Source organism: Drosophila biarmipes, chromosome 3R (genome assembly GCF_025231255.1).
Source record: "Drosophila biarmipes strain raj3 chromosome 3R, RU_DBia_V1.1, whole genome shotgun sequence".
Classification (NCBI taxonomy): Eukaryota; Metazoa; Arthropoda; class Insecta; order Diptera; family Drosophilidae; genus Drosophila; species Drosophila biarmipes.
The window spans coordinates 28,482,839-28,508,378 of NC_066616.1; the positions used below are offsets into that span (position 1 = coordinate 28,482,839).

Consider the following 25,540-nt stretch of genomic DNA (forward strand, 5'->3'; position numbering starts at 1 on the left):
ACCAAACCAATCCAAACGAAACGGAGAGCTGAAAAAGTGGCAGAAACCGAGGAACTTCTACTGCCGTTTTACTTTCATTGACAGTTTGTCCAGCCGATTTTTGGCAAGCCGGGCACGCACTTGTGCCCTCGATACAAGAGGCCGATGCGATTGCGATGCAGCCTTTGATTTATGCTGCCGTTGGTAGCTCATAAATCATGGCCCTCAGTCCCACTGTCTCACTGACTGATTGACCGAGTGAGTGTATCGCAGGTCGACCACATTCTTTGCCTTAATTAGTGCAGTGGGGCTTAAGCGCTTTTAATTGGCACTTTTACCGGAGCGATTAAGGCAAAATATGACAGCTCCGGGGACCGGCACTTTTTCCCCGACAGCAGCCAAAAATTCGAAAACTATTTGCAGGCGGATGCCAAAGGTGTAAGCACAGTTCCGGTTAACGAAATATGAAGTCCAGACTTTCTTTTTAAAAAATAGGTATATATTGTATTGACTGTTAAAGGTATTGCAACTTTAAGTACAGGTATAGAGCCTATAAATATTTTTTATAGAATATTGCCTATAGAAGGTCATAGTATCTGTAAAATAAGGTCCTAAGATGATCTCTAAAATATATAACCATTATTTTTTTACAATTTCTCTTTCACTGAGCTCTGTTGTTATGCCCCTAGCTGTATTTGGCGAAAACAGATCCAGGCAACATTATTTCCTGTTGCCTTTCATTTTGCAACTAGAACGGGCGAAAAGGAAATGGCCCAGGCGAATTTTTCCTGCTGCAACCAAGGCTTGTATCGATTGGTAGCCAAGATTCCGACTTGTCAACGGCCATGCCAAGCGAACAATGGAGCCCTTTTCCCCCACCCAAGACCATCCACTCCCCGGGTTTTTTGTGGGTTTTCGTTTTCGGTGTTGATGTCGTGTTTTTCCACTGGCCCGGCACGCGTTTTGAAAATTAATATTTGTCTTGTTGCTGCAAGTCGGCTGCTGCCTTTTTGAGGTTTTTCCCCCGATAATCGGAGACCCGAGAGGTGAGCGCAATGTATGCTAACCATATGCAACCGCAGGCCCAGTGCCGTTTATGAGCCGTTTTGGCTTATAAATGTTTTAATTAGATACATTCGGTTTGATAAGCCGGAGACAGCTAACAAGTTGGTTAGTCTGCTGTTTGGGGGCTTATGCTTTATGGGCCACGACGGCTCAAAGTGGGTCAGCTGGGGGAGCCGGCCAAAGATTGCAGCCACTTTTCCTGAGACTAAATGCCAGGCACTTGGAAAAATAGTAACTGTGAAGCAAAGGAATCCAAAGAAATAAAGCGGAATTTATATTTTTAAAATAGAGTGAGAGGAAACCCTCTTTCCAGTGCAATTCAACGGGTTAAACTCCTCAGAAGCTCTGTGAACTTTGCTCTTTCCTCCGCAGCACGCTGATTGCAATTAGAAAATCTTTTACGACCCTCTGCCCGGCAATCAATCTCTAATTGTCTTTCAATCTAGGCCCGAGGAACTGCACTAATTAGAGTATTTTATTACACATTTTATGGCGATGCAAGGCCCCCGAAAAATGCAACTCCCATAAAACTTGGCCCTCTATCTTACTCAAACAGTTCAAAGTTTAACTCGTTCAAGTGCCAGCCACCGAGTGACGACTGTCTATCAACGCAGCCATTCCCTGGCCCCCATTTCATCTTCCTGCCCCACTCCAAACTCCTCCGTTCTGGAGCCCATAAATTTCACGCGCCTCAGTTGCGCATCCGGCAAATGGATGGATGGACGGATGGTTGGATAGAACATATGGCAGTTCTTGAGAGAACATTCCTTGCTCACCGAATTTTCGGCGGGGGTGAGGCCCCTTTTTTGGGGGTGGCGAGAGGCGAACTGTGTGTGTGGGCCCCCAAATTTGTTTGGCTGCCCGTGTGTGTTGACAACATTGTTGTGATTCAGATTAGATGCCGTTGTCTCGGGCGCATTTTATCTAACCCACATTCATAAAGTATGCTTCGCTGTTTGCTCGCTCGGATGTCGAAATTGAGGCAGCCGGAGATTACACGGGAATTTCAGAGATTCGAGATTAGGAAATCTCAGCTAAGCTGCAGAACGTGGGCACATAGGGGTTAACCTTCTATAAGAATGTGAAGGAGTTTTTAGTCGAAATATATGATAAAACAGTTTTGCGACTAGATTAAGAGTGTCAATATATTTATTGGTTGGGGAAACTGCCTAAAATATATTATATTATTTGTATCAATGTTTTATATTTTTGCTTATTAAGAACCGTATTTCAATATCCTAACAGATATATGCTGTCCTATGAATTATACGCTTTTGTAAAAGAGTTTTATAATTCGATAATATTATATTATTATATTTGTCATTCCTAAGCATTAAATGTTGAGAATTAATTTTTAAATATTTAACTAAAGATTATGGAATTTTACTCTCTTGACCTACTTTTAAATATTTGAATAAATTATATCCTTTTGATAAAAACAGATTTTCTTTCTGTGTACTCACGTGTTTCTCCGGCTTCAGGACGAGTCCGTTCTGCTGCTGCTGCTGGAGCTGATGCTCCGTGATGGATGAGCCCTTGCCGTAGCGACTCTGGATGGCCGCCGAGGCGGCGGCGGACAGGAGGAGGGGCGCCGTCCTGGAGGTGGGCGAGCTGCTGGCCGAATCGGAACCGGATGCTTCGGCCAGGACTGCCAAGTGCGGGGGCAGCTTATCGCCCGAGGCCATCAGGCTGTCCAGATCACGTAGGAACTTGCAGGCCCAAATGTTAACATCGTCCGTCTGGACAGGTGGAGTGGGTGGGGTGGACTTCGTCGGGCTCTTGGTCGGACTGAGGGGCGGCGGAGGCAGGGCCCTAAGTATAGTTGTCACTGGTTTGCCCGTTGTGAGTGCTCCTGCTGCCCCAGCTCCCCCAGTTCCAGCTCCAGCTACAGCTCCGGCTCCAGCTGGTGTGCCCATTGTGGCTGTGGTGCTGCTGCTGTCAAAGCCGCTATCTGATTCCGTGGAACGAGACAATTCATCAAGCTGCTGGACTCCCGACTGCGATAGCCGCTCCTCCAGCTGCTCACGGAGCTGCTGCTCCAAGCGCTGGACCTTGCGCAGCTCGAAGACCTCGTTGATTTCCCGCTGCAATTAGAATGGCAGTTGTTGGTTAGGTGCACTCGGAAAAATATTTCAAAAATGTATTTTATATTTAATACGACCCTGAAATGTCTTTAATCTTAAGACAAAGAAATAAATGCCTTTAAAAGGGGATAAACCTTTCCATTATGATCGTATTGATATAATATCATTCTCATTTGAACCCATTTTTCTTTCCCTACATAGAAGACCCATAAATTCCTTCCCGCCTTGCAGATTAGGTTTTGATTAGCGCTCTAATTGCGCACATATATCAAGGCCAGGGTCTATTAATCGCGCCCAGAGCGCCACATTCGCATCCGCCAAGAGCCTCTTCTAATGGCCCCCGACTATGATGTATGTTTGCTTAATTTGCCCCGCCAAGCAGGGACAAAAAGAAAGCCCGGGACCAGGACACGACGAAAAAGAGCTGGAGACATGGGCACAATCAAAGACAAATAAATTAGAACACGACCGCGGAGGCAGAAAGGTTTTCCTTTCCACACTCGCTCCGGGATCGGGATCGGGATCGGGAAACAGAAAACTGCAGCCACGAACTCCCAGCGGAACACGACTCGAATGCAAATAAATTGAAATGAAGCAATTTGTTAGCCAGATTAAACACAACAAAAAGAGAGGAGACCGAACACAGAAAACCGAAAACACGGCCAGAGAACTCCGGATGGTCGCCAGGGAAGATCTGAGACAGATGGAGCCCACAGGGCTAACAAAGTCAGCGAATTACTTAATTAAAAATCGTGGTTCGGGACCCAGAACTGGTCCTCGGCCCCCAGAAACCCTGGAACCCTTCGTTCCAGGCCCTTCTGCCCGATTCCCCAGTGACATTAATAACGTGCAGTGCTCATTACTCAACAATTGTGTTTTCTTTTCTTGCTTTGGGGGCCCTTGTTCTTTTTTTCTGGGTTTTCTGTGCAGAAGGGCTGTCCTCAGACAAATGCGATCGAACATTAGCAGGCAATAAATTCTCAGAGGTAGTCTATTGCTTCTGGCGGCTTGAAAGAAAGCCGCGAATTCCGTGATGTTATCGCCGGTTCTCTCAGGTAGTGCCAGAAGTTGCCGGGCTAATTTGTGAGGGCGGCTCTGGGGTCACAGGTTAGGCAAACAAAGCCGGACACCAGTAGAGTTTGGCCCACTGGTTTGCTATTCTCGAGGTGAACTCATGACGTACGAGAGATTTCCCGGGGCCATCTCAAGTGGGCCACCTTATTTCCCAGTTCGGCGTCATACAGTACAATGCAATTTCTTTTTATTAATTTCATGCTACGACGCGCTGGACAAACAATTGGCATTGCTTTGCGATCAAACAAGCACTGAGAAAAAATTTTATTAAGGTTCTACCATTAATTTTACCATCTTAAAACATTTTTGCCAATCCCAACATATTATTTTTAATATTTTAAAAAAACTTTTTGTTCTTTTTCCCTTAAATTTACTCAATATATAAACGATAATCTTAAATCATTCGTCTTCCCACGATCTTTGATTGTTTATACATTTTCTGACATATGATCATAGATGAATAAGATGAGAGATTATTTATTATTTTATTTCAATATTATATTTATTATTCATCATATTTCAGATTTATATTCATTATGAAGTAGGTAAATATAATAAAAAGGCTTCTACAAAGACTAAGTTCTTTCTCAAAATTCTCCATTCAAGTTTACCTCCAAGGTGGTTGAAGTGACCCTTTATGACTGTCTGCCCATTTCTCCGAGTGTCCTCATATGTGACCAAGGGTCTCTGGACCGCGACCAGCAGGCGTATTCCCAAAACTCCGCGGGCCGCTCCTTTGGCCGCATCTCGAGCTATAAAAAGCTGGACCGCTGGCCGGCAACTTTCAGTTTCAGTCTCTCCGTTTTTCTAAGAGCCAAGACGCAGCGGTTGCCGCTGGCTGGCAACTGGCTAACAGGCTGACTTGGCTGACTTGGCTGACTTGGCTTCTTCAAAGTGGCCGACGAGGCAGGAGTGAACTAAAAATTGGAACAACTTCGAGGCTCGCGACTGGAGTCTGGCCTGCGGAGTCTGGAGTCCGAAGTCTGGAGTGGAGTTTGTGAAGCCAAGCAGACAGCATGAGACTCACGTTGGCCTGGCTCAGCGTCTGCCTGGCGATTTATTGCGGCGGTGGCCATGGCCATGGCAACGTGGTCCTATCTTTGCCACCATCGCTTATCGCCACGGCCACGAAGGCGGCCTTGAGCCACCAGCAGTACCAACGGCAGCAGCAGAAAAAGGATGCACGCGTCCTGTTTGACAGCCCCGGCGATGCCCTGCGCGATATGCTGCACAACAGCCCCATGAACGCGGATTCGGATGCGGCAAAACTGAGCCTGCCCGATGTGGAGCAGCCGGCACCGCGGCAGTCTGAGGATTTTAATCGAAACGCAGATGATTTAGGGGCCAGGCAATCAGAGCCGCAGGAAATTGCCATGAGAATGGGTCTGGGCATGGGCATGGGCATGGGCCTTGGCCTGGGACCCAACCACTATCGGGCCACGCCCCCTCACCGGTACTGGAGCAACCGCTGCCAGGGACGAGCCGGAGCCGGTGCATCCGCCAAGTGTCCGCAGGAGTACTATCGCACCATGCTGGCGGCCAGGTAAGCAGTCCAGGATGTGGGTGGCAAAGTGGCAGTCTGAGAGTGGTCGGCAGGTTCAAGGTTGCACAGAAGGAAAGTCGAGAAAGTTGGGCTCCTCGCTTCCGCCTCACATGTAAGCCAATTTGGCAGCTAAAGTGCCGGCTTAACCCTCTGAGGCCAGGAAGGCGAAAACGTCAAGATTTATGTGTTAATTTTTCAATTAATAATTTTCAAATGGCCATATCGTTTGTGGACCAGACACTCTTGTCCTAAGTATTATATAATCATATTAACATAATTTTCTTTGATTTCTTGGGAGCCTTTTTCTTCTTTTATCTGATTTTATTCACAATGTGAATGCCTTGGCTGCCAGAGGGTTAAAGCCAACCCTTTCCAGGGCGCCAGGCTGTGCCGAAAAAAAAGGTTAACGTTAACCCACAAGAGCGGCAACAAATCGTCGACAATTTGGCTGTCGACTGGGAACACGCAAAACCAATTAATGGGCGTGAAAAAATCAGTACCGACGATTGCAGTTTTGTTTCAAGTCAGAGCCTGGAGACCGCCGCGCCGTATGTTGATTTATTTTATAAAATAACAACTGTCAGCAAATTCATTGCCCCGAAACGAAATCGAAACGAAAACTGCATTACGAGTTTCACTTTTCATTGCGGCGAGTGAGAAATATTTTTCTTTCGCCCAGCTTTTGTTTTATTTAAAACATTTCCCTGCGCTCATTTTTTCTGCGCTCTGTAATTTACGCGGAATATTATCTTGTGTTGAAAAATTATTGGGCGCTGCTATTAAATTCGAATTAATCATCTCAGGGCTGGGACTTTGTCATAATTATTTTCCGTTCGCCGATGTTTGCCTTTGTTGATTTGTTAAATGTTTGATTAATTAACCACGGGGCCCGCATAACTTTCGATGCTTGCTTGTGCCGTTTTGCCTAATTTGTAATTTTACACAGTAATTTCTGTGGAATTGCCTCAAATTGACTTTTGATTGAATTGGATCAGCCCTGACAGCCTCGGATAAGCGAAGAGTTAGGGCGTTTTCGGGTCACATGTGTGAGTGGGAACAAGAAGTTCATCAATTTGGTGTCGTCTGTTGTGTTTTGCTTTTGGGTTTTTTGAAAAGAGAAACTCTGGCCCAGAAGGGTAATTGAAACCCATGGCCGCAACCCACGCTCATGAGCAAAGAGAAAAATGTGAAAATGTGCTGCTCCTTAAAGCGAACAAATGATGGGGCATTAATCAGACTATAGAAACCGTAAACCTTTATGTGCAACCCCCTTCATCAGGAACAAAGAGGCCCTGTCCCGCCTCCACTTGCAGCTGATGCAGGACTCCGACTCCGAGGTGAGCTCCTCGGATTCCGAGGAGGAGGTGGACGACGACGAGGAGCAGCGCAACAATGAGGTCTTCATGCTGCTGACTGGCGAGCAGGATCTCATTAAGTTTCTGCACTGGGCCATGCAGCTCCTCTATCCCCTGCAGCGGCCCCTGGGCAACCTGAGTGATGGGGCCGCCGATACCTACTATCCGGGGATGTTTCTCTGGAAGAAGCTGAACCTGTCGGGTCATCTGGAACCCCCGCTTATTGTGGACGAGCCTCAGTATGTGCTGGTGCGCAGGGAGAAGCTATTGGATGGCTATCAGCTCGGAGGTGAGTGGGTTGCTTCTAGGAAGTACATCTTCTTAACAGATTTCCAGTGCAATTTTTAACCCATTCGCATTTCCCCTGCACTTCGCAGACAACCTGAGCAAGGAGAACGACCCCTTCATACCGCCGCGAGGTCGCAAGCACAACTCCCCCGACCTCGAGGTCCTGATGAACCGGTACGAGCCCTTCGTGCCCAACCGCGGCAAGCGCGACAAGGTCAAGGATCTGTTCAAGTATGACGACCTGTTCTATCCGCACCGCGGCAAGAAGCATCGCAGCCTCTTCCCAGTGGCCGACGATCCCTTCTTCGCCACCCGGGGCAAGAAGCTGCAGCTCCGGGATCTCTACAGCAACGACGATCCATTCGTTCCGAATCGCGGCAAGCGGCACTTGGCCTCCAGTGGCGGGAAATTCGGAGAGCGGGTGGCGGCGGCGGCAGCGGCGGCGGGAAAATGGCCAGATGACAGCGACAACAACTGGCCGCAAAGAATGTCAACGCATAAAATTAATGGTTACGATCAATCAGTCAGGCCATCACTGTCAGTCGAGGATGCTGCCGCCGCTGCAGTGGCTCCTTGGCGACTGCCCGCTAATAGATTGCACTCGACAAGATCAATGTCAGCCGATGTGCAGCAGAAGCTGCTGCTGCAGCCCCACGTCCGCTTCATTGGCAGTCCGAGCATGCGCCACCAGCAGGTGAAAACCCCATCCTGGCTGGGGGGAGAACGCCTGAGGAGATCCATCCCCACCCCAGGCAAAGATATCCAGCCAAACGATGCCCCAGAGGCACAATTAACGCAATCGCACCCGGCTAATCGGCATTTGGACACTGATTCGGACACTTGGAACATTTAAATGCGGCGAGCGATTTTCGGTTTTGGCTTCGGTTTCGGTGTTTTCTGCTTTTCAGTTTTCGGCTTGGGGCACCTTTTTCCTCGACTCTTGTAGACAGAACTATATGGCACACAATAAAGTACAGCATGCAATTGATTTGGAGAGAAATCGCATCGAAACGAAGCGAATTGAAGGTTACTCCACTCCGAGTTGCCCTTGGGGACGCCTTTCGGGGAGTGCACTGGGAGAAAATCCTGTCGATGTATGATAGATTCAAGGTCCTTTGTTGGGAAGCTGGTTTAAGAGCTGTTGATATGCAACTCGAAAATTTGAAGGGAAATCATATCAATATATGATTGATTTGGGGCTTCTTCTTTATTTTTTTTTATAGCAATGCGACTAAGATATTTGTTGGGATATTACTTTATTTTTAAAGATTTTCATTAGAATTAAAGTGTTATCCTCTCATGAAAAGAATAGACAGAACTTCTCGATTTGGCAAAGATACAATAATGCTTTTGCTTTGATTTTTAGTTATACCTCATGAAAGGCTACTGAACCCCGATGACATCTACGAGTATATATTTTTTCCTGTGTCTTCTGCGAAGGTCTCGCCTCGTTGCCCTTGGCGAACGGCTTGCAGTGCGAGTATTTCCTATTTTAATTGTATTCATTGGTTAATTTATCGCTAAATGCAATCAGCATTGTGCTGGGGATCGGGTCTAGACTCCGCTGGGGCAGCGAGGGCCGGAGCCCAGCTGCAGACAGGCGGGCGTGGCACGCAGTTGATGCCACATCTGAGATATGCAGGCAGAGATACGCGTATTGTAGAACAACGGCAACCAGTTGAGGCCGAAGAAACAGCTGCTGAGCCACTGCAAAGGTCAGGCGGGCAAGGGCCATGTAATCCCCAAAACGCACATCAATCACGCGAGTTTGGCTTATTAGCCAGGCCCTGGAAACGGGGCGAAACAGTGAATTTGTAAGCCACTGTAAACTGAAATTTTCCACTTCAGTCGATTTCTGACATTGACATTGACCACATCGACATCAACGTCAAAATATTTTCGGTAAGCCAGCGGAGCAGCTCGCTTTGTTTCTGAACAAATGACCATTGAAGGTCATAGCCAGGTCCAAAAGCGGGCAACAACAAATTGGTTAAATAATACCCATATGCTCTGCCATCTCGTTTTGGCCTTTTTTTTTTTTGTTTTCCCATTTTTTCTGGTAGCCTGACGTCCGAGCGATCGCTCCAAAATCCCCTGAAGATCATTATAATTTCAATGGCACTTCATATGGAGTGTGTGTATGCATATATATTCGTTTGTACCTATGTTGGGTTAGAAGAATGCAGGCAGCAGGCTCCACGAATACTACACATTTCCATTGCTGGGCAATGACACTTGAAGTGGCCAACTCACGTGCAGCTTTTTCGAGACACAAAGTTGGGGGAACGCGTTTGAGTTAGGTAAGCTTAGTGCTAAACAGCTGTGACAGCTTCAGAAGAAATCCCACAGAAGCACTCCACAGAGGATTCTTACATAACTCAAAACAAAAATGTTTAAGTACTACATTTGGGTATTCATGAGTGGGCAGCAGAAGTTTTGTAATTTCTAGATTTATAAATGCCCAAGTATGTCATTTAAAATGCTTGATTTGGAGACGTATTATGGATTATATTACAATAAATATTAAATAGAATATAAATATATTAAAAGATACATAAATATCATCATTTAATATGAAAAGATATCATTGAAAATGTTTGATTAGTGAACATTCTGAAGATTGAATCGTATTTAAAAATAGATATTCTAAAAGTTGAACTGTAGTAGCTACTAAAAGATATCTTGTAAATAATAAATCCCAAATCCTTTGAGTTAGATGTGTTAGGATTACGGATTGAACAAATTAAATTCCATTGGCTTTCAAGACTGCAACTTCCGAGCAGCAGGCTACTTTGTGTCACTTTTGGCAAGCGGCCGAAGGAAAAGAAAGTCCGGGCTCAGAAGAGCACTCACAACTGGCAACACAAAGTGCGATTCCCAGTGGTGAGCTTCGATTCGGCATCAGCAAATTGGCTCAATTTTTGTGGCAAGGCCTTTGGTTTCTTGCCTTTTGCTATTTCGCTGGCTGCTGATTTGCTTGTCGGAAAATATCAACGCATTGTCAGCGCGCCGAACTTGACAACTGGCAACATGCAACGCGCAACACTGCAACTTGCAACATTGCAGCTTGCAACGCTGCCACAGTGCAATTGTAACGCGATCAGCATGAGTAGCTGGCAGCCTGTGACAGCGGCTTAATTGCTGTCTGCAATTATGATAGCTGCCGGTGAAATTGTAGAAGTCCCCCAGCCTCACTTTCCAGCTTCTCAGCTTCTCAGTTTTTTCCTGTTTTTCTATATCTCTTTTTATATTTTTTAGTGATTTCTGACTCCATTTGGCATCATCGGGCCTGTGGGATTTTCATTGTTTTTGCCAGATCAACTCCTGGTTGACAAAAATAGTAACGTGCAGGCAGGCGCTGCCTTTTATTGCCATTTGTTTTGGCCCGTTCGCCGTTTGACGTTGACAAAAAAACGTCATTTGCAAATTGGGCAAAGACAACTTTCTCTAGGCAGCTGCAGTCGCATTTTCATTCGCCAAGTGACAGAGCCCCATTGCATAAAGCCATATAGATAAACCGAAGGCAAGTCGTCGCCCACATTCATTAACAGCACTCGCATAATTGGCCAAAGCAGATACTTTTGGCGGGTTCATCGAACCAGTCGCGAAAATGAACCCAAAATCTATGGCCAAAAAACAATCCCTGGGCGCAGCAGTCGCAGCGGCAGCGGCGGCCTTACGTCTCAATTTCCCATCGCCACTCTGTCAATATCTATAATTAAAATCATTTGAGAACACACGCAAACTGTGCGCCAGATTTATCAGATTTTCGAATGGCAGAAAGGCATATTTATACACGTTGTCATGCTGAAAGCTTGATTGATGCATTAAGCTTACTTAGCCGCAGTCGATGTTGACGAGCGCCAATTAATGGCTGCTTAAACGGGAAAACTCAGCCAGCCACCTAGCCAGCTAGCCAGTCAGCCAGCCAGCTTGTCCATGTAAAATTATGGAAAATCTGTGCAAAAGCCAGCGCTAATTGAGGCAGGAAGCGCGTTGGGAAAACGAGTTGCCATCGCCAGCGCCTGCCTTGGATTGGATTCGCCTCGCTTCGGTTGCTTTCGGTGCGTCTTAAATGGGTCAGGCGGTGATTACCGCCTCCACTAACGCATTTTATAACTACACTTGGGAAACAGATTAATGTATTCAAGTAACAGATGTAAAATAATCTAACTTACTCCCAAATCCATTGCGTATTTTAAGTTTTGGGTTCCTTTACTATTTTATTTCTTTAACAACAACACTTTCTTAATATATGAGAGCAAGGTGTTACATTTTGAAAACGGTTTTTTAAGTTTCGGAACATTAAAATGTTTTAGGTCATCCACAACAACATTTTTTTTTAATTTTTTAGGATAAGGGATAATATTCTTTTTTTTTTAATTTTTCCCATTAAGAATTAAATTTTTCTAATATATTTCTTTACTAGATTTTGTTTATTTTGCATACCATACTTTTATATTACTCTGGCTTCGGGATTTTCCGCTCAGTGTAGTCAAATTAAGCCTAAGGCCACGCCAACAACAAGCGTCTTAGCAGTCTTAGCGTGTAACGGCAATTTCCAGCCAAAACGCTGCACTATTTGTCATAATAAATGTGCACAAAGGAGACGTTGCCCCCATCTCCCGCCATTTTGCCTCTTTGGCTCGAAAGAAAGCTTTTCGGCCTGCGTGGGCAGCGCTGTGACACATTTTGTCATCATTAGGCACAGTTGCCGGCTAATAATTTCAATTTAGCCAAAAAATTAGTTGCATTCGGCTGGGGCAAAAGAGGGGATGTGTAAAAAGGCGTTAATAACCGGGGAGTAAGGCCATAAGCCGACAGCCCACGCCATTCAGAGAAAAACTAAGCCAAACTAGGCTTTTTTCTGAGTGCTCCAAAGAAAGGGGCGAAAGAGGCGATGGGGGCGTGGCCGGGCACTCGATGGGTGTTGAGGTGATGACACTGATTATAAAATGCAGCATAAGGCGAGTGGCGTGCTGCATTTACTGCCATAAACCCATCCCAGTTGATCAGCGGCGATAAAAGCCGCCTTGCTCTGATTTGGCGCGGTAAAAAACGCAGTTAAGTCGCAGGCGTTTTGCGCGCGATTTGTGGGTGCTTCGCTTGGCAGAAATGGCGCAAAACCACTTTAGCCCCGAAGTTTATATTTTTCCTAGAGCCTAGCACATGCAGAGGAGAAATTTCATTCCTTGTGCATTTATAGAGTAGAACCCTAATGGCAAAAATAAATGTCACATAAACTAGAGCTAACGTCTTGCTCTGAATATGGCACTATTAAAAACGCCATAAAGTTGGAGGCGATTTGTGAGAACTTCAGTTGATTGAGAAGTAAGAAAGATGGTAAAAAACTATAAGGCAATACTTTTTTAGGAAAACATGCATCTTAAGATAGTAAACCTATTTTTATTGAATTTTTTGTCAATATAGTTTTAATGCTTCTTCCTGGTCAGTCTGGAATTCAATTGAAATAATCCCATTGTGACCAAAAGAACGGTTCATAAACTCAACGCTCAGGGAAATCAGCGTGCGTGCGTTTATGTTTCCGCCATGAGCGGCTAATAAACATAATAATAACAACAAAATCCAGGGGCTATGAGGAAAATTCATGCGAAACAGTTATAAAAAAAGACAAAACGGGCGAATGGAAAAGGCGATGAGGAAAAAATAAAAGAAAACTAAAGCCTCGGCCGTTGACGTTGCCGTCATCGTTGATGTGTATGTGTAATATTGAGCTTTCCGGTACAGAAACATAAAATTTTATGTACACGACCGCCGACGACAGGCCAAACGACGGCGGAAAGTCGGGCGTGCAACGCGGCGTATGCGTTACATATTACGGCAGTGTGTGAGCTTGCCTTAACACATTTTTCTGTCACGCAAAATAATCATTTGCAAAATCACGCCGTGTTGACAGCGGGAGAGGGGCCGGGGGCTCGGGGTGCTGAATGAAAGACTGGCTCTAGGCAATTGTGTGATTACACGGAGAAAATCGGGGATCAAACAAAAATCAAAATCGGAAAAAGAAAAAAAAATGTAAACATGAGTTGCAACTTATAATATAATTGATAGTTTTATTTTGAAAGTTTGAAGCAATATTAAAACAATTGTAGAATAATGTTTGAGATCATAAAATTTGTTCTCTTCCTTAAAAATGTATATTTCCTATTTTGTTCTGTTCTTCTGAATATGAAAGTTCGAGCAAACGTTTCTCCCTGTGCATTTCTATGTGCGTTTGCTTGATGGGGACAGAAATTGTCGGTTATTATCATGTGAAAATGCCTGAAATTGAATAATGTCATCCAGCAGCCAAGAGGCAAGTGGAGCGCCCAGTTCCCAGTCCCCTTCCTCCTCCACCCCAAAAAGTGTCGCCTATCTAAAGCGAAAATTGCACAACCTGGGAACAGAGGCAGCAGCACTCGTTGTCAAACAGAAACACTCACCTTGACACGCTCCAGGTAATCCTGCAGAGCTCCGTACGGATCCTCGCCGTCGACGTCCAGCAAATCGAGGCTGTGGGCCAGGTCCAGACCGTCCAGTGCGGCCAATTCGGACTCGGCCTTATCGGCAAACTGCAGCTTATGATGATGATGCCCCTGAACGGGCGTCGCCTGGCTCAAGAATTTCTTATCAGCTGTCATGCTGCTGCTGGCAGACGTTGCTCCTGTTGCCGCTGCTGTTGGCGATGTTGCTCCTGTCGCCGCTGCAGCAGCAACATTGCTTCCGTATTGGCGAGTTCGCGGCATGGTTGCACAACCGGTGCTAAAAACGCTCGGAGCTGAAACGGCAGATGTGGCCTCAGATGAAGTTGGCCGAGAAAGACCATCAACGTCTCCGCCGGCCGCCACATCACTTAATCCCGATTTGTGGCGCGTCGTGTCAGCGGCGATAGCTGAAGTGCTGCCAGCGCTGCCTGTGCTGCAAGTGCTGCCAGTGCTGCCAGTGCTCCCAGTGCCGCCAATGCTGCCTGCGTTGCCGTTGCTAATTGCACTTTTCACATCCTCGCCCGTCATGTTGTTTTGATTTGTATTGCTATTGCACTGCATTTTAGTTAACTTCTTGACTTTGTCATGTTGCCGCGTCGCCGGCTGCTGTGGCTCTGTAAGTGAAAAAAGATCATAAGCTTGGTTAATCTCGGCAATGTATCTGCACATACAGCCGTCATTGTGTGGCCGGCGCACCCTGAACACAATTTCCCAATGAAAACGAAAAAACCATATGGCCTAAGCCGAATTCGCGAAAATTTCTGCGCTAATCGCCGCGAATTGTCCACCAAATGTGTGCCATTTAAATTGTCATAAATTTTGAGAGACTGCAATGTGCCCCGCACATGTGTGTGGACTTAACTCCATTTTTATTTGGCATATATGTTTGCCTGCGCGAATGTTTTAATTAATTTCGTACGGGCGCAAAAAAATTGCCGGCAATTATTTACATACTTGAATTTATTGCTCACACCGCGCTCAACCATTTCCCGAGTGGCTTGCATTATTTATCTTCGGTGGGGTTCTATTATGGAGCTGGAGAGTCACGCCTTTAAATTTATGTCGCCGCTGAGCTCGAAAATGGGTCATCGCAATCAGCCTTATATGTGTACTTTGTACGGACAACCATGACTAATTTTGGCTTTATTTATTAAGTGTCGAGGTAAAATAGTACTTTGAGATCCTCTTTGTGGAATAGAAAATATACATTATCCGAGTCAAATCTTTGCTCAAGCTGTTCCCAAACCTCCAGCCCACATAAATGCTAATAAATTCCCAGCGAATCGCATTGAAATTCGCATAGGGGCTAAGGTTATGTGAACTTTTGTCAAACGGAAGAATCCCGCTCAATCGGCCGGCATCCGTCTATATCTATTTATGTATTTATTTTTTCTGTCTTTTATGGCTAAGTGAAACGGTTAAAGAGCGCTGTGCCTGTTGCTGTGGTTGATTTTATGGGTTTGATTTGATTTTTGTTTTTATTGCGCATGCGTGCGTTCGATTGAGTTTTTTGATTAAAATGTCGCCGCCACCGTCGCGACTCGGCGACAGCCGTACAGCAGTACCAGAAATAACAAAAATAACAGGAAAATAAAGTAAAACCCAGAGCAACAGGGGTCTCTGGGTCTTTCTGCTGGTCAAAGTGAGCCTGGCATTTAAGAATTCTGAATCGCATGCGTTACACAACGGCCCGTGGCGAGCTCGTAAATCAGCGGCTGCAAACGAGAGTCAGTCAGCGGACAGGGACAGTTGGCCACATTTTATGGGGGTCTCTCTGCCAATTGATCGTTTTGGGCCGATTGGCAGGCCGCCAGTTCAGGCCGATACGGGGTTCGGCGAAAAACCAGGCCCACACTCGGCAGCGCTTTTCTTCTGCAACTCCTTTTTTTCGTAAGTCTTTTTCTGATATTTTATTTCTGCATTTCAATTGTGCAACGCTAACGGTATCCGCGGCCCAAAAGGACGGCTCTTTGCCGCCGTGTGGGTGACGCGACGCGTCGCGAGTTCATGGGAGGTCTTCCCCAAATTCGACTGCAGTTGCCATTCACAAAGACTTTTTGGAGACAACAAGCTTGACTTAAAATATCAAAGTACTTGAAAAAATATTTTTAAATATCTTAACAATTAAATAAAATATGGTTTTACTTCTTATAATTTTTGATACATTTAAATATAATAAAGACCAAATATCCTCTCTCCTAAAAAAAATTATTCATATCATAAAGGTCACGAGGGAAAATAAATCCTTAAAAATATAATTTAAAGATCCCCAAAAGGTAAGCTATTGCTTTATTATTATCGATTATTATCGTTTCTAATATATTATACTTTGTTATTATAGCTGTATAAATCTAAAATGATAATATTTTTTGCAATAAAGAATAGATTGATTTTTCTTACCCCATTGCATGTGTTTAACCCCTGTTTAATTTACCTTTCCGTTAACCTACAAGTAAATCCCAAAATAGCTTTAATTTGCCTTTCCAATTAGCAGTCTCAAAAGAGGATATTGACAAGGCACATACACCGGCCAGAAATAAGATTCGCAACCATTGTTCTATTTGATGATTGGTCATAAATTCCTTTTTTTTTCGGAACTCGGAACCGTGTACTCGTTCGCTTTTTGTGGCTCTGCAAACACGGACAAAGAGCTCGAAAACAAAACATTTGTACGCATTTAGCTTATTTGCTTATTTACCTATTTACTTGAAATAAAATTGTTTGCCGGGGTGTGTCCGCTAAATGGCCACCGTCCATTCATTGATGGGCGTGTGTGTGGATTTTTATTTTATTTTGCGGCTGCTGATTGATTCGCTGGCTGAGGTCACTTCAACGTGATTAATTGCCGCCGGTTGATTGTAGGCTGTCGATTGCCCAAGGGGCGAGGCTTTTGCGGAGGTGTCACTCGCTGCCCAATTGAAAACAATGCAAAAGTACAAGCCCGTTGCTGGTGAAACACACTCGTGGAGAGTCCATCGGACTGGTCAATATTTGCCTGCAGTGCAGTTGATTTTCCCCTCGAAAGCAGGGACCTACCTCAATGCATCTCGACTGGCGCAGAATGAGTAAATAAATAAAATGAAATGAGCACAGCAGCAGCTGTCAGCCCGGCAAAAATGCACCAGCGAGCACTCGGACACTTGGACACGCGATTAGCGGGCGATGAGCAAGAAGCGACTGCAGCTCCCAACCCCACCTCACCAGAACCCAGGATGGGTCATCCACAAGCCCGAATCCAGCGTCCAGCATCCAGATGCGAACGACTCTGAACTGACGTGTGTCGGGTTGGGACAACGTCTTCGTCATGCCGATCAGCACAGATCACAGGCGCCCTCAGACGCCGCCGGTCTGCGGATTATTCCATGGATCCATTGCCATACCCTTTCTGGGGGCTTTCACATTAGAAGGTTCCAGAAAAGTATACTTTCCTGAGGCATGTTCATAGGAAATACCTACATTATACTCTTTTGTTGGATTTATCTTTGGGATCATAAGTATAAAGTAGGTATTTCTAATGTATATATAAAAAATGGTCTAAAGATAGTCCTAGCAAAAATGTATTATTTTATTTGATATTATAAAAATCACTCACATATCATAGGTCTTTTCAATTTATAATGTGGTTATACACCTTACTATACCTTGAGTAACTCCTTTATTAGAAAGTTCTTAAAAAAAGCTGCAGATCTTAAATATTTTTATCACGTTTTATGATTTCTAAGGATTATCCGAAAAGGGTATTATAATTTTCGGCTTCCTACTTCAAAAGTCGACTAAGGGCAGGGCTTGGAGTTGGGAGCCTGGGGGCTCGGGTCTTTGGGATCGACTGGCTCTGGCGGCTTTCAAGCCTCATTTGCCTATCAAAATGATATAATACGCACTCATGACGTCGATTGCCGTATGTACGTGTTTCCTGTTGCGCCTTTTGTCGCTGTCGTTGATTTTTATACATTTTTTTTATATTTTATTTAGACTCTTGGTGTGCAAAACTGCAGGCGATGGGGCGTGGCCAACATCAAATGGAGTGCACTTTACGGCTGGTGACAAAAAGCTGACCGGGGAGTGTTTTTCTTTCTGCTTTTTTTTTTTGTGGGCCGCCTGCAAGTGCGTTTTCGAGCTGCACCCAAACGGCAATCGTTCGGCTTTTACGGCTTTCCCAATTGCCGGTCCTATGCAGACGCATTCATAATAAAAGTTTTGTGCATTATTAACAGACAGTTTCTGGCCAAGTTTTTAATGCCGCCTTAAGTGGCTTTTTATTAAACATTGCGGCATTTAATTGATTTGTAATAGATTCGACTGCGACTTCGACTCTTTATATTAAATGCCAAAGGTGTGTGCCCATGTGAGTGTGGCATGTTAACGGAAATCCAAAGGCTCCATGTCATGCATAATTCATGCACTTTTTACAGTCGGAACAATATAAAGAAAAAGCGAGGAAAAAGTTATGCACACGCCCTCGAGTTTCTATAAATTTCCCTTACGTGTTGTACTTTTTCTGCTGTTTATCAAGTATTTAATCAGGCGGTTAATTGCCTTTAATTGGTTTTACTGAATTTCGCAAATAATTGGATGTGATTCAGATGCTCGAGATTCATTCCCTGAAATGTAATTCAGTTCTCGGGCATTTATTTCTTATCGATGCCATCGGCAAACACGTATGTATATCTGGTGAGCATTCCAAAAACAGGAAATGACGAGGATCTGAGCTGGCTCTCGGTTCTCGTTGACCTTCGTTGACTGGGCTGCCCCGAAGGGATCAATAAAGCACTTAAAATACTTGTACAAAATAAAACAATAATTTTTTAAATATTTAAGAAGCGGCTTAAATATTATTTACATAATTTGATAGATCCCCTATGTAATTTTATATAAGTAGCCATTAATGTAAACGTAATATGGTTCACATATTTTATGGCCTCTTAAGCTCCTTCTACGATCTCTTTCCCCCTGAAGAACCCTGCTTCGGATCAATTAATAACAATAACTGCGGCTATTAACTAGTTTAATGAGTGTGAGCCTAGCCCCCTGCGGTATTTCCCACAGTGCCTAGATATGTGTATGTGCAACATTTCCGCCCTGGCGACACTGCAACACTCGGTTGCCAAAGCTGATTATCCTGATCCGAGCTGAACTGAAGAAACTCACCATTTCCTGCCGCAAAGGCGGCGATGCGCTCCCTAACCGAACGTCTGGGCTCGTCATGGGCTCCGATGTTGCTGGTGTTGCTGGTGTTGCTGGTGTTGCTGATGTTGCTGCTGTTGCCGTTGCTGTTGCAGCTGTTTGGCAGCAACACATGTGCTGCCGCCGCTGTTGCCGTTGAGTCATGGCTGGGACTCCGCTTCACCATTGTTGTTTTGATCACAGTCTTAAGGCGGCTGGGCGTGGTCGGACGGGCTGCAATGCGGGGCTTAGGTGTTGCTGTTGTGTCTGGTGTTGCTGCTGTTGGTGTTGCTGCTGTCGCTGTTGCCGCCGTTGCCGTTGCTGTTTCTGTGGCTGTTGCTGTTGCTGTTGCTGCTGTCGTAATTGTCATTTTATTCTGCGACGACTTCGGTGAATCAATTTTCGAGTCGCTATTGCTATTCGTTTGGGGCTCGGCGGTGTCGGGTAATTTACAATAATTACAGTGCGGCTTGTTGTTGTTGTCGTAGCTTAGTGTATTTTCCTTATTGCTATGTTGCTGTTGCTGTTGCAATTGTTGGTGTTGCAGTTGCTGTTGCAAGCTATTGCTTAGTCTTTGGGTTGGTTGTCGTTGCTGCTGCTGCTGTTGCTGCTGCTGCTGGTGTTGCTGTTGCTCATTGCCACTTGGCGGGCTCTTTGTGACAGCGCAAGTTTTAGTTGCTGCACCCAAAAAAAATTAAAAATTTTAAGGATTAATACGCGTTGTTTTGAATGAAGAAATATGGTATTTTCTGTGGTATATTTTTAAACATAGTATATTCTTAAAAAAGTTCCTTCTTGAACACTGAATTGTATATTTTCTACACAATTTAATAAGAGATGTTTTAATAAAATTTAAATGGTAAAAATAAAAATTTTTCAATTTCAAATATTTTATGTTGGGACTTAGAAATTAATAGTAAAACTAACCTGCTGCTGTTGCTGCTGTTGCTACCTTGTTGCTGCTGCTGTTGCCTTTGTGGTCCTGCCGCCATTGTTCGGCCAGATTTTGTTGATTCATTAATATCAGCGCCACATTTCCGTCGTCTCGCGGATCGGCGGCGGTATCATTGGCATCATCGGCTTCTGCTTTATCGCCGCCACAGTCGTAGTCGCAATCGTCGTAATCGTTGTGGCAATCTTGGCGTCGCCGCGGCACATCATCAATATAGCTGAAATCGCTATCGACGAATATATTTCTGGCATGTAGCGTGTTGACCGACGACTTGTTGTTGCTGCTGCTGTTGCTCTTGGCCTGCTTGAGATTGTAGCGCCTGCGCTGGGGGCAGCAGCAGAACTTCACGATGGATCGGTGGAGCGCTGTTGGCGATGTTGGCGATAAGGTCGGCCGATTCGGCGTCGCCGGCGTAGCAATGTCAGCCCATTTCTCGATCAATGCCAGCTCGCGAGCATTGGACATTGTCGTATAGCCATGCAGGGTGATTCTGGAATAGGATCGAAAGCGAATCGATTAATTAAATTGATAGTTTTGGTGCTATTAATATATGTACTTAGATGGACGGATACGTATATCTGAAAAATCTATTGGAGTCAGTACTTACAGAATCCAATAAAGTTCTGGTTTTTCGTTATGTTGAGATGCATTTTAATCAAGAGATGAAATACCTCTGCGAGTCGCACAAATAAATAATATTTAATCAATTGGAAAAACCATCTTTACAACTTCGTACACCTTTATATATATGGACAAATAAAACCTTCAATAAAAACAACTGTTACCCAGTGAGACGACACCTGAATTAAAACAATAAACGCGGCGATTCTGCAAGTGAATCGAAAAGGAAACCATAAATTAATTACACACAAAAGCAAAAATCAATTAACCACATTTCTCAACGCGTCTCGGCTTTTCACCAAAACGTTTCCTCATTCCTGCCGCGGAATGGAGTGGATTGGAGCTGGAGCTGCAGCCACGTTGAAAGCCGATTCGCTGCGCACATCACTTGGACTCTTGGCCAGCGGACTCGACGCCATCTGTGCGTCATGGCAGCAGGAGCCACATCCACATCCCCATCCTTATGGCCATATACCCGGCTAGCAGCAACAGCAAAAGCAAAGCCACAGCCACAGCCACAACGTGTTTTAATTGCCAGCCGCTTTTTGCGCAACACTTTCCACGGGCACCACTTCTAAGTGACCGCCAAAATGTTGAGCTGCTGTTTTGCCGGCAGAAAGCCGGCTGTCGATGCATGATTAACTGCCCGTGCAACCTGCGAGCTGCAAGCATCAAACTGCATTTAATTGCATTCGCCGCATTCGCGATATTCGGCCGCAGGGCAGCTCGACAGCAGGTAGCCGAAATCTTGCAGATCTCACAGATCCCAGGGTTCCCGAGTGCCGTTTGCCGCCCACCGAAGTGCAGCTAGCCAGCCACTCGCTGATTAATTTGTTTTGGCAGCCAGCGCACAGAGAGAAACGATCACAAGAAGTGACTAAATAGTATCTGAGTATCTTATAGATGCTATACTATGCTCTAAAGAAACCAGGGAAAGAGGGTATAAAATATATATCTAGGAAGAGAGCAGCAACTTTAATATAATATCTATTCTATAAAAATTTGTAAATCCCCTTTTAAATTCCTTGCCAAATGATTTTCTTTCCGTGAGCCTTGCAAAGGCATTTGCATTTGGGCCGGTTGCGAACTCGACTAACTGCTACCTTATTGGCCGGCGGTGTTGACCTTTGCGCTGGCCCCGGCTAAAAGCTTTTCGCCGTGAAAGTTTGCCTCGGAAATTCCTTTCCTTTCACCACATTGCCGCAAAAGCGTCGCCCCTGCGAGGGGGGCGTGGCCGGCGCTGTCGGGCGATTGACAAATTAATTTCAATTGTCTAATGCACACACATGCCGCTTATCTTTCACTTTATCTATTGTTGCGGCCGAGTGAAAATAAATTAACAATAAATAATTTTAATTATTTCATGAAGATGTCAAATTACACACGCCCTCGCCAAAAAGCCAGGCTCTCCAGTTGGTTTTTTCTCTTCTATTTTTTCTTTTTCAAGCCTGGGACCGCAGCTTCGGCTTGATCTTTGCCACTTACGGACGGCTTTTGTGGCGGCTTGTGGCACAGCTGCGCGCTCTTTGTATTTATGATTATTTTCCATTTTATTTTATTTATTAAATCTGTGTGTTTGCCAAAGCCCCGGGCCGCGGGCACTTTTCGGGCAGCTCTAATAGGATTTGTTGCCAAATCGTAGGAGCTGACGTCCGACGTCATACAATTAAGCCCCCAAAGGGGCCGGGCCCCTTGTTAAATTTCTCCCCCTTCTCGGCCCTATTTTTTGTATGTCGGGAGAAAGATAAGATGGTTTTACAAATATTTATACTATGGGATTTTCCTTATCTAAATATTTAATTAAATCTCTGAAACAACACCCATACTTTTCCATTAATTTTAGGGAAAGCACAAAAGAAGAAGCTGCCAGCAGCTGGACTACCAACGATTTGTCAAATATTTCTGGGCTATTAAATCAGTGGGATGTGTTGCATTGGAAGTAAATCATAAGGCCTGAAGATCAGGTGTAGTTTGGTCCAAAAATACCCTTTAACTTAGGAGAAGACACCCAAACGTTGTGACATTTGGATCAGACAGATAGCCCATTGATCCCCATTTTTGGGGCTCCCTCATCTCCCAGCAAATATACCCTGGCTGCAGTAATCCCTGCCTTTTGTGTATAAAAAACGATCGTAAAACCACAAACGACATCGGAAACATAAATTTAAAGTATGCCCAGCGATGACTCTGGCTGCTGCCCCTTTTTTTCCCATCTGCGTAATAAATCCGAGTGCCGTATGGTTATAAACCATGCTTTATTTGTGTTATTGTGATTTATGGGCCTGCACATGCCGTGCTCTTTTCGGAGTATGAAATTAATATTGAAAAGCTACTAAATCCAGACTTACGCATAAATTAAAAGTTAAGTAGGTAGGCTGGGCAGCGCCGACTATTTTTGTAATCCACAACAAAGACTGCGAATGGAAACAAAACAGCCAACATTTCTCGGCTTCTGGGGCGATTTTCTCGCATGTTTAACTCGTGATTTATGGGCTTCGACAGCCAGCGAATAAACACAACATTTTTGCACATTTGCATTGCAATTTCAATGCATTTGACATCGTAAATATTTGCCATTTGCGCTCCCCGCGATGTACTGCATGTATATAAATAAAACCATGTGCGCATGCGCGGCACGTAGACGGTTCGATTGGCGATTTATTTATGAAGTCTAGACCCCTGATTTGGCGTACTTATAATTAGCATTTGTGTGCGGCCAAATCGAGCTATATATAGGTAGTGCCAGCGCATAACGGTAGACCGAGTTCTATGAACCGGCCATATAGATACGAATATATATTGACCGCCGGCGACTGGCAGCTTAGCTAATTGAGGCCCGGCCGAGGCTTAGTGTCAGCCAGTCCGTCACTTTAGCTGGGGCCACTGAGCCGGCTGGCAATCGATCAATCAGCCAATCAATAAGTCAATCATATGCACGGCCAATCGGCAGAGTGCATACAAATTGCCGCAATTGTCTCTGCCATGGCCTGTCCTACTCATAAGTGCATTACCATCCCATCCATGGATCGGTGGGGTGGGAAAGTTTCGCTTTTCGTCGCCCATTGCTGGGAAATAACATATTCGATGGATTTAAATACGCATTCGATTTGATGCCCAGATCGGAGGAAAGTTTTGGGCCCTGGGCCAGGCAATCAAGGCGACATTAGCGCTCTGCCGATGGCTTTTCCAGCCGAAGATAGAGGTGCACTGGGAAAAATTTCATATCTTGCTTAGGGCTTGTGTATACTTAAGGTATATTTGAAGAACATATATCAAAGATTTAAATAGTTAAAATAAAAAAAGTAACAACTTTGGTGTCAAAGGAAAGTGCTGGAAACTGATTTATATCATATAGTTTAAGATCCCTAGAAATGTATCTTTTAAATGGGTTTTTTATTTGCTTAAACATTGGAAATGAATATTATTAGCATTAATATTTTTTTTTCATTGTGCATCCGAGGCTAGAGGCAGAGCCAGAGCTAGTGCCAGCCGGTCAGCCCGATTGCCTCGTACGATGTCTATTAATGTTGCCCATTAACCTTTTAACCCCTGATTGCCGGGCTGCAGTGCGTGGTAATGACTCTCTTTCTCCGCTCTGTCTCTCGGCCCTTGGCTCTCTTCACGCAAAAATGCGCAGAAGCCAAACGCTTTGTTTTTCGGCAGTCTTTGCGGCTTTTTGCGGCTTACCACTTGGCCATTTATTATTGGCCAGAGTGCGCAGTGCGCGCACTGCTTCCAGCCGAATTTGCTGCCAATTTGTTGCGCCACGAGGTTTGTCGTCCAATTAATTTCCGCATTTCCCAGACAAACTTGGCAATTAATTTCAGCAGTTTGCATTTCTTCAACCTTGTTGGCCTGACCTTTTGGCTCAAGTGATTCACGCCAACGCCACACGTCAGCTTTTTGGCTCTGCCATCGGTTTCAGTTTTCAGTTTTGGCTCGGCGGTCTCGGCCTAACGAGAATGGCCCGGCATCCTTTTTCCCCTGATTTTTTGGTTTTATTTGTTTGATTCACTCTAAGTCGGCAATTAATCAAAGCGCCTTGGGCCACGACGGACAAATCCTTTTGTATGCACTCGCATTCGCTCGTATGTGGCTTATGTGGCGTATATGGCTAACGACTGACAACGCAAATGGCTAAAATGACAGCGGGCCGTGGTCGCGTCATGAGTCAGCCGATGGGCAACGGTAACATGGCCAATGCGTTTGCATCTTGCCTCGTTTTGGGCGGCATCTCCCACTCCACCACCGCCTGCCGCCACCCCACTAACTTGGCTGACTGACAGACCCCGCTGACAGGCGATGCCAAAGGCCACGAAACGCAAAGCGGAGTGATGTGAAGGCTTTTTATTGAAATTAACTTGGTTGCCTATTTGTATATCCCGCTGAGTGCATAATAAGTTTGTCAAAAACTAAACAAACAAGCTGGAGAAATGCTAGTTCCTTGCTTAGTGTGGAAAGTCACATGATTTTTAAATACTATGTATAGTAAAAGTCAAATTTAAGTAAGGATTTTCTAAATATTTTGGAATATACCCTTTTGATAGTTGGTTAATCATCCCGTTCAATGGGCTTTCTTTTACGTGTGTTATTATTTAATAATCATACAACAATTTATCTATTTTCCTAGACACTCTACTTGATTTTCAAACCCCGAACTGCGCCCGGCAGCGTTTTGATTGCTCGACTCGAGTTCCCGGCTCAGGGCCAAGGACAAGGACGCCTTGTGCAAATACTCGACTTGGCAAAATGTTTGCCCCGCCAATAATTGGCGGCATTATTGACGCTCGCCGATAGCCACTCAATGCGATTAGTTTACGATCGATCGATCGAGTGTGTGCTGGCCCGGCTCACCTGCAGCTGCTTCGATTGAACTTCAAATCGAAAAATTCAATTGTCGGCAGAGCCGTGCGTGGTCGGGGTCTCTTTGG

The 25,540-nt window shown here is 44.9% G+C and overlaps 2 protein-coding genes across 7 annotated transcripts in view; one reads left to right on the plus strand and one right to left on the minus strand.

Annotated features, from left to right (window-relative positions):
- The window catches only part of LOC108024520 (rho GTPase-activating protein 7), a 93,952-nt gene that overhangs the window by 23,265 nt on the left and 45,147 nt on the right, over nt 1–25,540 (minus strand). For all 6 annotated transcript variants that reach the window (XM_017094471.3, XM_017094472.3, XM_050889287.1 and 3 more), the window contains 4 exons: nt 19,964–20,478; nt 19,022–19,714; nt 13,832–14,487; nt 2,508–3,128 (listed from right to left, as the gene is read on the minus strand). In XM_017094471.3, coding sequence (XP_016949960.1) covers nt 2,508–3,128; nt 13,832–14,487; nt 19,022–19,714; nt 19,964–20,453 — 2,460 coding nt within the window. In that variant the 5' untranslated portion in view covers nt 20,454–20,478. The remainder of the gene's footprint in view (nt 1–2,507; nt 3,129–13,831; nt 14,488–19,021; nt 19,715–19,963; nt 20,479–25,540) is intronic.
- Nucleotides 4,676–8,388, plus strand: LOC108024522 (uncharacterized). Its single transcript, XM_017094477.3, has 3 exons — nt 4,676–5,745; nt 7,025–7,389; nt 7,478–8,388. The coding sequence occupies exons 1-3, from the start codon at nt 5,219–5,221 to the stop codon at nt 8,239–8,241; spliced, it is 1,656 nt and encodes a 551-aa protein (XP_016949966.1). The 5' UTR covers nt 4,676–5,218; the 3' UTR covers nt 8,242–8,388.